Source organism: Phalacrocorax carbo, chromosome 5 (assembly GCF_963921805.1).
Source record: "Phalacrocorax carbo chromosome 5, bPhaCar2.1, whole genome shotgun sequence".
In the NCBI taxonomy this organism is placed as follows: Eukaryota; Metazoa; Chordata; class Aves; order Suliformes; family Phalacrocoracidae; genus Phalacrocorax; species Phalacrocorax carbo.
In genome coordinates, this window is record NC_087517.1 from 38,227,580 (window position 1) to 38,239,983 (window position 12,404).

A 12,404-nucleotide genomic window follows, 5' to 3' on the forward strand; every position below is an offset into this window, starting at 1 on the left:
TATTGCAACTAGAAATATTATATTTGATTTTTAAAGAAATTAATTACGGAAGGAAGATGCTTTGTGTAGAAATATTACTATAGATATTATCCATTAAATACTTTGAAATTACATAGCATTTTATTCTTTACATATTTAAACACAGATTTGAATATTTCTGATGTTTTCCACAGACTCCAGTAGTGAAAGGTCAGGTCTAACGTAATTAATCATTACAACATTGTTGCTAGGTATTCCCGACTCTTGGACACAAAGCTGAGGCAGAAAACCATCTGATAAAGGCCAAAGAATGAGTCAGTAGCAGACTTAAGATTGGAACTCTAAGTTCTTGCTTCCTGGTTTCATTCTGAATCATAAGTTATCCTGTAACTGCTAAAGTGAAGAAGGAGGTCAGTAACAATTTAATTACATTTGGGCTTCTCACATTCATTTCTATGCTTTCTAAAAATCTATTAGTTTAAAACCGCTAATTAGTTTAAAACCGAGATCGTCTGATTCTGATTTCTAATGTGAAAATGCAAACTGAAAATTAAATAGCAGTATTAATACGCAAAAAAGGCACAGATGGTGGAGCCGTTATAAAAAAAACTATATTAGAAGGTTAACTCTTAAGCCTGCCTCCCGTTAAGCAGCCTCGGGAGCCCTGCATCCCAGCTGGCCGTGCTCCTGCCCAGCAGTGCAGCCGCCTCAGCAGCAGGTTGCGGTAAGAGATAGCTCCATGGAAGCCTCTCGTTGACATTCACAGCGTGGAAATCTCACAGTACCTTAAAAATATATGCTTTTAATTCCCGTGGCTACAAGAGAAAAAAGTAGTGGTGATGTGACTCATCTAATTGGTGAAACGGTATTTCTCTGAATGTGCTGTAGGTCGGGTAGAGCAGCGGCCCAGGGCAGCAGGGGCGGCCTCCGCAGTGGCAGGGGCCGCTGGCTCCTCACAGCCCCGCTCCTGGACGTCCCCGGCTCCTTCTGCTTCCCGCATCCCGTCGCAGGTGGGGCTCTGTGCTGCCAACAGAAGCACCCTCAGAAAGTCGGGGTCACCGGGGATGGTAGTTGTGTCAATACACGCTGTGTGATGCTTTTCTGAGCTTCTGTTCTTGATTTCAGTCCATTAAGTAAAAAGAATAGCAGGTTTTGTTATAAACCTTGAAGAAAAATGAATCATAGAATGGTTTGGGTTGGAAGGGACCTTTAGAGGTCATCCAGTCCAACCCCCCTGCAGTGAGCAGGGACATCTTCAGCTAGATCAGGTTGCTCAGAGCCCTGCCCAAACTGGCCTTGGATGTTTCCAGGGACGGGGCATCCACCACCTCCCTGGGCAACCCATGCCAGTGTTTCACCACCCTCACTGTAAAAAATCACTTCTTTATATCTAGTCTGAATCTATCCGCTTCTAGTTTAAAACCATTACCCCTTGTCCTGTCACAGCAGGCTTTGCTGAAGAGGTTGCCCCCATCTTTCCTATAGTCCCCCTTCAAGTACTGAAAGGCTGCAATAAGGTCTCCCCGCAGCCTTCGCTTCTCCAGACTGAACAACCCCAGATCTCTCAGCCTGTCCTTGTAGCAGAGGTGCTCCAGCCCTCGGACCATTTTTGTGGCCGCCTCTGGACCCGCCCCAGCAGGTCCGCGTCCTTGTGCCGAGGACCCGAGCGCCGGACGCAGCGCTGCAGCCCGGCTCTCACCTCAGCCCCGAGCCCCGCCCGCCGGCCGGCAGGGGGCGGCCGAGCGCCGCCCCACGTGACGCCGTGCCGCGCCGCTCCGCGCCGCCGTGGCCACGCCCCGCGGAGGCAGCAGCGAGCGAGGCCGGCGGCGGCGGCCGCGGTGCGGCGAGTGGCGGGGCCCGGTCCGGTGGGCGGCAGCGGGGCAGGATGTCGCGGTCGGTGCTGCAGCCGAGCCAGCAGAAGCTGGCGGAGAAGCTCACCATCCTTAACGACCGGGGCGTCGGCATGCTCACCCGGCTTTACAACATCAAGAAGGTGCGGGGGGCCCCGGCGGGGAGGCGGTGGCGGCGGGGGGGAGGGGGGGGTGTGAGAGGAACCGCCCCGGCGCGATCCCCGCCGCCTCGTCCCACCGGGCCGCGCCCGCTCCGCCCCTCGGTGTGCGGCTCACCGGGCCGCGCTGCGGCCTAGCTGCGGGTCAGGGGAGGCGGCGGGAGCTCCGGCCCGGGGGAGGCGGGGGCCGGGGCTGCTCGGGCGGCGGCTGCCCTCCGGGCAGCCCCGGCTCCCCCGCCGCCCCCCGGCCCCGCTTACCCGTCGGTGGGTCGGTCGCCGAAGGCCCGGCGCCCCCCGCCACGGGGCCTAGGCCCGGCGAGGCCCCCGCTGCAGCCGGTACCGCCCGCAGCCGCTCCCGCCCCGCCGTGTGCGTGAGTGAGTCACGGGAGCCGGGAGTGGGCTGCTCTAACCCAGAGCTTTTCCCACGCCGAGTTGCGAAACCCATCGTTACTGAAAAGAAGGGTTTGGGGTAAAATTAGTAAGTTTTAATTTCAATAAGTTCGAGGCGTACGGTTGCTTAGCAGCTCCCGGCGTGAGATGGAGGAGATGTTTGGAGCCGCCGAGGGTGCCGGGGCTGCACCCCGCCTTCCCGGCACGGAACAAATCGGTGTTGGCATAGGTGAGGTGGTGCGGCGGGGCAGGGAGCTGCAGGTCTCGGTGTTGAGGGAAAGGATGGGTTACGCCTCTCTCCTTGGTTAGCTTCTCTTCTGGAGAAATCGCTTTGCTTTCCTGTATGGAAGAACGTAGTTCACGGCCATCCCCTGCTCCGGGTGCTTCCCGTATCCTTACCAGCTTCAATTTTCCTACCGTGCGATACATCATCTGAACATGTATGGCTGCTCAATCCACTTCCAGTAACAAATATTAGTTAGGATTTTATTGTTTTGCTTTGAACATAGTTCTTTCTGAGAGGTTTTTTTTCTTATTTCAAAGGAAATCTTAGTTACTACGTTCAAGCGATGAGCTTGTCTTTGCACGTTTAGCATGTTAAAATGTCTGTGCCTTTGCATGCTGCGTTCGGCTGGCCTGTGCTGCAGCAATAACAGAGGGAGTTAGAGGGTTTTAGGTGCTTACTCAATCACTCCGACTTCTGAGTCCTGGTTTCTGTCAGGAGCGATCCTGCGTCTCAGATCTGAGCTAAAGGATGTATTTTGTCAAATCGTTTTGCTCATGTGGGAGACTTGTACTCCAGAAGTAGTAAGGGCTACTTGGCTATACCAAGTACAGCGCTGATTCTAATTAAGGTGGTGTTTCCACGGAAAAAAACCTGAATGACTGAAGTATTCAGAAGTTGATGCTGATCCAAAGCAACGGCAGTAGTTGATGCACACTTGAGTGTTTCTGGAAATCTTCACTGACATAAATAAAGCATTCTAACTAAATTACTGTGGATTCCGATCTTTCCGAAATAGAAATGAGGTTTCTTTTAGTTTGAAGTTTTGTACATTGGAAAAGTGCTTCAAAATAATAATTGTAACAATATAATCACACTTCTAACACAGAACAGAAATTCCCTGCTATGGGGGAAAGCCTCAAAATGGGGAAGTCATTTGTGCGTGAGCTTGTTATGCTTTGAGAGAAATATACCAGGTGACAAATAGGCTAGGGGAATTTCGCCTGACCATAGCTCTGCTTTGGGGGGAGAAGGCAGGAAATGAGACAGGAAAAATTAAACCTTGTCTTGACATACAGCTATGCCTTAACCCCTGTGAGCGCGGACTCAGTTTTCATTACTGGTGTTCTGATTTGGGGACACTTATCCATGTTAAGCGGTCCAGTGCCTACAGACAGGTTTCTGCTGGCATGTTTAGATGGCAGAGCCTTGGGCATGTTTGCCCATATGGTGGTAGCTTCTGCCGTTACTCGTGTTAGTGAAATCGTACAAATGGCTAGGTTCTCGGTAGGGGAGCATCAGCAGTAGAGGTGACACCAGTTTTTCCTGCAAATGCCATGAACTGAGTCCAAAATCGCATAGGTCTTACACAGAGAGAGGAGGCATGACCGAGTGGCTTGATTATTGTGTGACGTGTAGTTGTGCAAATCTGGAGACGTCCCAGACACAACTCTGTATATTCATATAGTGATCTGTGATTCAAATAGTTGTTTTCTTAAGCTGCAGTCAGTGCTGCTTGACAGTGGTAACTGGCTAGCTTTGATGGTGAGCGCCAGAAGTCTGGGGATTGATTACTGTGTTTTATTGTGGATCTCTTTTCAGCCCAGCTGCAGCATAGCTGGCTGCTTGGAACACTGTGTTTCTTTCTCTCTCCCCCCCTCCCCCTTTTTTTACTTTTTCCCTCTCTGAAAACAGTCGATTCCAAAACTGCTGTTTAAGATTCTCATAGCTTCCTCTGTTAAAGGAATATCGAAACTTGAGTTATTAGACATAACCACACAATGTGTGGTATTGCGGTTAAAGGAAATGGTTAAGACTTTTTTTAATAAGAGGAAGTGAGAGGTGAAGTATCCGTAGCTGCCTTACAGATTGCTGTAGATGCTGTCTAGGGAGTAGAGATGTTAAAGGATTAAGAATTTTCTCTTTGTTCGTTAGAAACAAAGGAGGAAAACTTTACTTCCCAAGGAATTAGAGAAGTTAGATTTTGATATTTAGCAGTTTGATTTTGATATTTATACTATATCTTCTTACATAAATTTCAGCTTTGATGTCCTTGCATGTATAGCTGTTAATTTTTCATTGTTTCCTTTTTACTGACCACCTGTGCTGCTGTTGTCTTCTGAATAGTTTAAAGCTTGTTGGTTTTAAGGTAGAATATGTGAATGTATGGGGTTTTTTGCCTCTAAGAATGTCACAGAAGATGTCAAAAGTGAAGTTGCTAAGGTATTAGTGGATGATGAGACAAACTTGCATTTGAGCTGTACAGAGGTGGATTTTTGTGTTGCTGTTATCCTGAGGGATGACCCTTTGCTGCTGTTATGGTTTCTTTCCTGGCTTGTTCCTTCTACTTTTTAAGAACTTATCCTCAATTATCTTAGCAATTGTATTATTGTTTTCCGTTTAACTCTCTTGTTACTAATTGCCTACAACTAAACCTCTATAAATCAGAGACAGCAGGGTGTTTTTCATGCCATCCTTGCTCAGGTGAAGCTTGGATTTTGTGGTTACCTTTCAGAGCAGGCCAAGACTCTGTTGGTAAGCTTTCTGTAATGCTGCCAGTACTGTCAAATAAGTGTATTGTTCAAGAGTGGTGGCAGAGAAATAATCTTGTTTCCTGTGGGCCTGTCTTTTGTTTGTTTATAAAGCCCTTGGATACCAGGAGGTATTTGCAATAAGAGATTTCATCTTAAAATACCTGAAGTATAGCTTTAGCCAGAGCAAATCAAGTGGATTTGATGGATGTCAAAGCAGTGCTTCTGCCAACAGAACTGCTAGGGATAAAAGTTAAGGTTTTGAATTATTTAGAGTATATGCTATTCAGACATGATGAGTCTGTTTTTCAGCATTAATTGCTTTGCTAGCAATGTTCTGTTGTTCTTCACGGTACAGGTTTTACGTTTATGTGCAAATTTTTTTCTTAAAATGTCATTAACAAAACAAAGTCTTTTGACTTTCACAACCCTGATGATTACATAGCATCTGAAAAATTAGAATCTTAAACCAATTCTTAGATATTAACTGCATAAGCAAACTGAAGTCATAGATAAGGAACAGAATAAATATTTGCAGGGGCTTTAGCTGACTTCGCAGTTCCAGACTAAAAACGTGGACCCAGTCCTATTGTGAGCACCACATAGCTTAGTATGAAGCCAGATTTAAAATCATTTAGCAGGTGATTAATTGCCAGTTTTTTAAAGATGCAATAGTGGGAATATTGGTTTTTTACCTGTATTGAGCATGTTAATTTTTAACCATTTTAAAGACTGAGTATTTATTTTCTCTTCTGCAGCAAAGCATGTAATCTTTTCAAAAGAGCAAGAGAAGGCTTATGCTGTAAGGGAAGGAGGAGGACTGCATCAAGCCTTCTGTGGTAAAATGATTACAAGTTGACCAGATCAGCCAAGACTGAATAGAGGTTAAATCTTACTTCATCAGGCTTTTAGGCCACTTGTGAGATTGTGGTGAAGAAAAAGATCCCAAAGGCTCCGGAACTGGACTGGAGAGGACTTGGCAAGTCTAAACGTTGCAGGGGACAGTTGTGAAAGTCAGTTGATAGTGTACTGTTTTGCTTGGGCCCTAGGGCAGTTCTTCAGGAAAATGTAGGACAGGTTTTAGGAACTGGCAGGACATGGAGAAGTTTCCAGTCTGAAATTTGGAAGGGTGTAGGATTAGATCACCCTTTTGAGCTCTGTACTGGAGTGCAGAGCTTTGAGCTCAAAGGAAAAAGCTCACAAATTACCTTCTTTTGAATTCTAAGTTTGGTATTGGAAAGAACAGATAATATCTTCAGGTCATGAGGAAGTGTCTTAGGGTGGAGCAGTATTGCTTCCAGTGCTTGATAGATGTCAGCAGCTCTTCAGAGGTTAAGATCACAGTATATGTTCGTCTATTTGTGTCTGTCATCGTGGAGGAATGGCTCAGAATACTGTCCCACTGATAAGAAGAGGAGGAAATCCCTAACAAACTTACAGTTAGTGCTGGCAATTCAAAAAAATAAATTCCTTTGATCAGGAAGCAAACACAAACTGATGATACCATGTCACGTTGGGTTTTTTTAACTCAGAAAAGCAACTTATTTTGTAAAGAAACAATGAGACTTTCTAATACGATATAAAAATACCCCGTGATATCTTCTAAAATATACAGAAAGGCAGGTGGATTTATCCATTTGCATCAAGTCAAGACACCCAGAATTATCTTGCATTGTGTCCTTGTTTACATATGTGAATTACTTGCCCCCCCAATTCCTGTTCATTTGTCCTGCCATGGCAGGACAAAAAAACAAATCCAGTTTTAGCTGCAAGAGATTTTTAAGATAGTGTGCAGAGGAGATTCAGATAAAGTCTTGACAGTGCACGTTTTAGATTTTAGAATAGACAGGGTGTTCCCATTGCCTTGCTTTCTTTTATTAGGATGTTACTTTATAAATTACATTTAGGGAAAGTTTTGTGGCAGTGAAACTTCACTTTCTTTCCTTTGTGTTTCACCTGCCCCATATTTGATTAATAGAACCAAGTGCTTACTTAAACAGGTGCTACAAACACAAGAGGACAATGTGAATTTATCACTGTACAGATAGTGTCAAACCAAGCATACTACTTTCATCGGCGAGGTGACAGGTTGCTCTAGTATGGACAGCTTGTAGAGGTTTTACATAGTGACCTTAGGAAGGTTGCTGACATTACCTCATCCGATTGTTCTCAAGAACAGTCTAAGGAAGTACAGTCTGGATGAAATTGTAATGATGAAGGCAGATGGATAACCATATTAGGGAACAGTTATGAAGATCTTGTCAGACTGCGGTTCAGCAGGGTCTCGTTGGGATGCATCTTACCTCTGTTTCCAGTCACTCTTTGTATTAGCAAGCTAGATAATGACTACAGTGTGCTCAATAAATTTGTCAGTAGAAAACTGGGAGAAGCTACAGAAATAATGAATAACCTAATTGGAATTCAGTTTGCACTTAATAAATTGTAGGTATGGTCTAACAAACTTGGAGGTGGCTGAGCGAGTGTGATTGTAAGCTACTTTGTACTTAGTGAAATTTAAAATACAAAATGAAAGGTAACGAGACAGCAGGTCTGCAGGAAATAGACAGGAGGGGTTAGGGACATGCCAGGGCAAACGTGAGCCAACTAAGTTTCGCTGCAAAAAGTCAGGGACAACATAAGGTTTTATAAATGTGTGAGCAAGATAGTCTGAAAACAAAGGAAGTAATCCTTCTGCTCTACATTGAGACTCATCCAAAATGTATCCGATTCGGCACGTTTTTCAAGAAGGATGTGGGCAAAATGGCAGAAATCCAGAGCAGAATAATAAGAAAGACCAGTGGTGTAGAAAATTTCACCCGTTTGGAAAATGGAAAGATTTTTTTAAAAAAGAAAATTAATAAGCAATACACATTTTTTTTAGGACTGCTGTAGAGAGAAGCAAAATAGTTTGTGCAATTCAACATGGCCACAGAGATCAAGAAGTAACAGATTAAATTGTAGCGAGAGAAGTTCAGTTTAGATCTTAGAACTTTCCAATGAAAAAGATCGTTAAATATCGGAAAAGACTATGAGAATGTTTTTGAATGTAGCCTGTTGGAGACCTGTAAGTAAAGATTTGGCAGACATCTCCCAGGAGCAATGTAGAAAGAGTTGATCCTGCTTTGGAACAGGAAAGTAGGGTAGGCAATTTCTCAAGGTCTGTTCTAGCCTTTTCTTCTGATTTCCTGTGAGTTTACATTTTAATGGGTTGGCTCTCCGAGTAGAGTTACAGTAGGATTTAAAATGAAGTATATACTTTGGGGTTCAGGACACACTAAATAATGAATAATGGTGGGGAGGACACTTAGCTCTAGGAAAAATTGGACTGACTTTTAACACCTTTAATTGTAATTTTGAATTGATACAGAAGTTTCAAACTTCTGAACAGCTGTGCATGAAAAGTACAATAGCTATTTAATTTTTTTTGAGCCATATTTTGGATATGTCTGAGGCTTACAGAGACTGTCCAAAAATCAGTTAACTAGAGACTTTCTTCTGATTCCAGATCCTGACTGGATAATGGGAACACTACAGTTCTGCTTGAATCTATTAGCATAGCTGATATATGTAAAAAATACAGGTTTACCTTTTGTATAAGGATCATTTATGTAACTGCAAACATCAGTAATGTAATTTACTTGGTATGAGATTATCCTAGTGTTACTGGTGTAGGACAGTTAAAATTTAGCCATCAAAAGTATTAAACTATACTCTTAATTTGTCCATGCGCGACTAATTTTTGCATCTGTGTTCGTTGCTCTTGAAAGGGACAAGGCTTCATTCACAAAGCTTATCTGGGGCCAGCCTGTTTGAAAATAAACTTAGGCTTCCACAAAACCTAAAACCACAGCAAAGGAGTTGCGGTAGGCTTCATCAGAGATATTAAGGCATATGTAGTGTGAACTGTTTCCTTATGTATTCACCATTCAAAGCAGCGCTTTACTGATTATTCACCCCTCTCTTCTCAGGAGTTTTGCTTTTTCACAATTAGAGATTGTAAATTTGTAATCTTATTATTTTAAATGCATGACAGAAACAAAGAACAAATAATAATTTTTATCCTACAGAAATCTAGAGTTAATGATGAATGTTTCTCCCTAAGTGTTTCCTTGCCGTATATTATTTAGTGTAATTTATAGGATGCATAGCTGCAAACCAGGCATTCAAACTTGAAGATAACCTTTTAGGGTGAAGTCTTCAATGTCAGCAGCTATTACAAAGGAAGAACAACAGTTTTCCTGTGCATGCCTTTCTTGTGTGTCAGGAGAATGTGCTGTAGTAAACTGTAAATGATAGGTACAGGAGTTTTTCCCATTTTTTGAAATAACTAATAAATCTTAGCATATATCCATTTACTAATGAAAGTTACTAGCTCAGGGGATGGCGCTTTTTTTTTGCTGTTATTGAAATTCTATCTATTTGTTCATTAAAATCAGAGTTTTTTAGTGCAGATTTATTTGTAAATGAAACTTGAAGGTGAGGTGATTTGTTTACTAATATTTCTTTCAGTGTATTTTGTCACAGTCCAGTGGAACTGTGCTCAGCAGTGTTTTATCTCAAGTCTGCAGTAACAGTAAATCAAGATCTCTTAAGTAATAAAAACATGTAAAATTATTGCAAAATATGACTTGGTTTTATTATTATCATCTTCTGTATGAAAATAGGAAATTATTGATTCAAAAGGTGCTGTTTCTTGTCTATTGGGAAACAGCCCTAGTAATTGTTTGGAATAGGTTTGGCTTAGCATCAAACAGGAGGATATAAAAGGTATTTCCGTAATACAGTAATATATTTAGGCTTTTTTAATCATCCTACACCATGTAACTCAAGTAATACATGCCAATGTTCTTATTCAAGGACACTTGACAGGTTTAGGTAAAAAGCACAAGTGAAGTTTAGGTTTTCTAAATGCGGCTTTGCACCCTGTGTATACTGTGCTGTGGCTCTGGCTTTTGACAATGATTGTAACTGAACATAAACTTCTCTTTATTCATGTCACATCAGCTGGATATATGCAGTAATTTTTATGGATTTTATTTTTGTTTTGTTCTCACCCAACATCCTCTGTCCTCAAGTAGGAAGTAAAACGTTAGGCTTCGACTTTTGCAGTGATAGCTGTAACTACATTTGGGTAGAGGGTCTCTTTACTGTACCTCTTAATGTTGGTGTACTCTGGGCCAAAGGCAGTTGTACTGGATTCTGTGTTCTTCTTTAGAAACTACTTATCTTAAGTGTAGACCTTAAGCAGGTTTTTGTTGTTAGATATTTTATTGTTGGCTGCCTCTGAATGGCTGCTTCTCAGTGAGTACAACCTAGAAAGTGAAGCTCTGCAGTATTCTTCATTTTCGAAGTGGAAGTAGTATAGAAGAACCTAAAACCACCAAGTGAAGAATAGCCTGAATTTCTGATTTTCATTTAATAATCTAGGTTATTAGGGTAGGTAGGAAAATGCTGCTTTAATTCAAAACGTATGGCATAGTGAAGCATCTCTAAACAGTACATGTAGTCTGATCTGTCTTATCTGAAGTTTGATGGCCTGTGCATATAACAGCAAAGGTATATTCTGAATAATGAGTCTCCTAGCTACAGAAATCATGTTGTTCTCGATAGAGTTGGATGCACAGAGTCAGATCAGGAAAATATGCTCAGTTAGTTGAGAGCTTATAGCAGGGTACCATTCTAAAGGGCTGTGGACAGAAATGCTATGTAACTTAATAGAAATCCAGTGTCTAAGTCCTTTAGATTAGTTTCTAATGGTAGCTTTGCATCATCTTTTTCAGCATAACTGCTTGACAGCTGTTTAGTAATGTACAAAGGAATTTAGAGATGACTGCTGGGAGATTCTTTCAGTATAATATTTCGGGGCTGAAGCAGCTGGAATCCCATAGCTTCAGAGCTGTGTTCCATGAATGCTGCATGAGTAAGAACATTTTAAATCCTTGGATTTCTTTTTAATGCTCAAAAGATGTAGCCATTCTGGTGTTTTGGGTTTTTTGTTTTGATTTGGTGTTTTTGTTTTTGTTTTGTTTTTAAAAAAAAGGTTATCGCAGCCCACTAAAAGAAAAAGTTCTATCTGAGGCTGATGAGAAAGGGCTACTGCATTTGGCTAATTCTCAAAATTCTATTTGAATGCCGAAGGGCTGTATATGGCAAAGTGATCTTTGTATGTTGTACCTCGATGTTGCTGCCTATTACAGTACTAACAAGAGATTTTGCATTGACTAACACAACTATTAAAAGCGAAAGCTACCTTTCTTACCTATATTCTAAGGCCATTGCCCTCAATGCCTTTGTTCTTTCTACAGTGCAAAACTGGTTAACTACCTTACCACACTTTCACACTTGTGCAGAAATGCTAGGATTTGCGTTTGTATTTTCATTCTTTTATGTTTTTTAGAGTAAACTGTAGTGAGCTTGAACTTCATAGGTCTATGTGCCATTTTAGGAGAGGTTTAGCTTATGTAGGCTGTTTTACATGTGATGTTGAATGAAGGTAACAATATGGATGAAAACTGTATTAATGCAACAAAAGCTAAAATCAAATAATATCGGTTCTTAGAAAGGAGCTGAGCTGCTGTGGGATATGGGAGTTGGAAGGAAAAGGTGTGACCCCCCTTGTTTGGTAGTGTCTGCTGTACACTTCCTATTCAGTCCACATAGGTTGGCTTGTACAGCTCTTCAGAAGCTGGAATTTTGAAATGTATGAAGGATACCTTTAACCTTTTATATCTAGCAGCAATTTTCTTTCTTATCTATGCTTCAGTCTTGTGTAGTTTATGAGTAGGAAGAATTACAGTTGCTTTAAGTGTGATGTTGGCAAACCAGCAATGGGAAGGAGCAAAGCTCTCTTGTATATTCAGATATATTGAGAGCATAGCCAGTTGGACTGAGTATAATATTCATCATCTCTGGGAAGTGAATTTCTGAAGCCACGTGAGGATGTGCATGTTAGTGTTTTCAGATGTCTGTTTCCATGTGTATGATCTGTGTGTAAGGGCTTGGGTAGAACATAATTTTTAGTAAACATTTTGGAGAGCTGATTTATTGGAGGAAAAACATCTGTTGCTAGGAAGAATAAGGAGTGTATGTGGAAGTGATGTTTCAATTCAGAACAAAAACATCAGGAAGTCAGTGGTGGTAGATATCTGCTATATAAGAGCAACCATAATAGATTTTAACAGGCCACAAATGCATGTTGTCCATTAAGCTGTTTTTGTAGCTTGCAATTCTTATTTCAGTAGAGAAAGTTTTGTATAATGTGTGGCAAGGACAG

The 12,404-nt window shown here is 42.0% G+C and overlaps 1 protein-coding gene across 3 annotated transcripts in view; it reads left to right on the top strand.

The window, feature by feature from the left end:
- Nucleotides 1-1,750: 1,750 nt before the first annotated feature.
- NCKAP1 (NCK associated protein 1) overlaps nt 1,751-12,404 on the top strand; it is a 61,743-nt gene continuing 51,089 nt past the window's right edge. For 2 of the 3 annotated variants that reach the window (XM_064452084.1, XM_064452085.1), the window contains exon 1: nt 1,751-1,972. In XM_064452084.1, the coding sequence (XP_064308154.1) occupies nt 1,865-1,972 (108 nt within the window). In that variant the 5' untranslated portion in view covers nt 1,751-1,864. Of the gene's footprint in view, nt 1,973-2,591; nt 2,607-12,404 lie in introns of those variants that run through there. The other variant, XM_064452086.1, reaches the window with a different exon arrangement.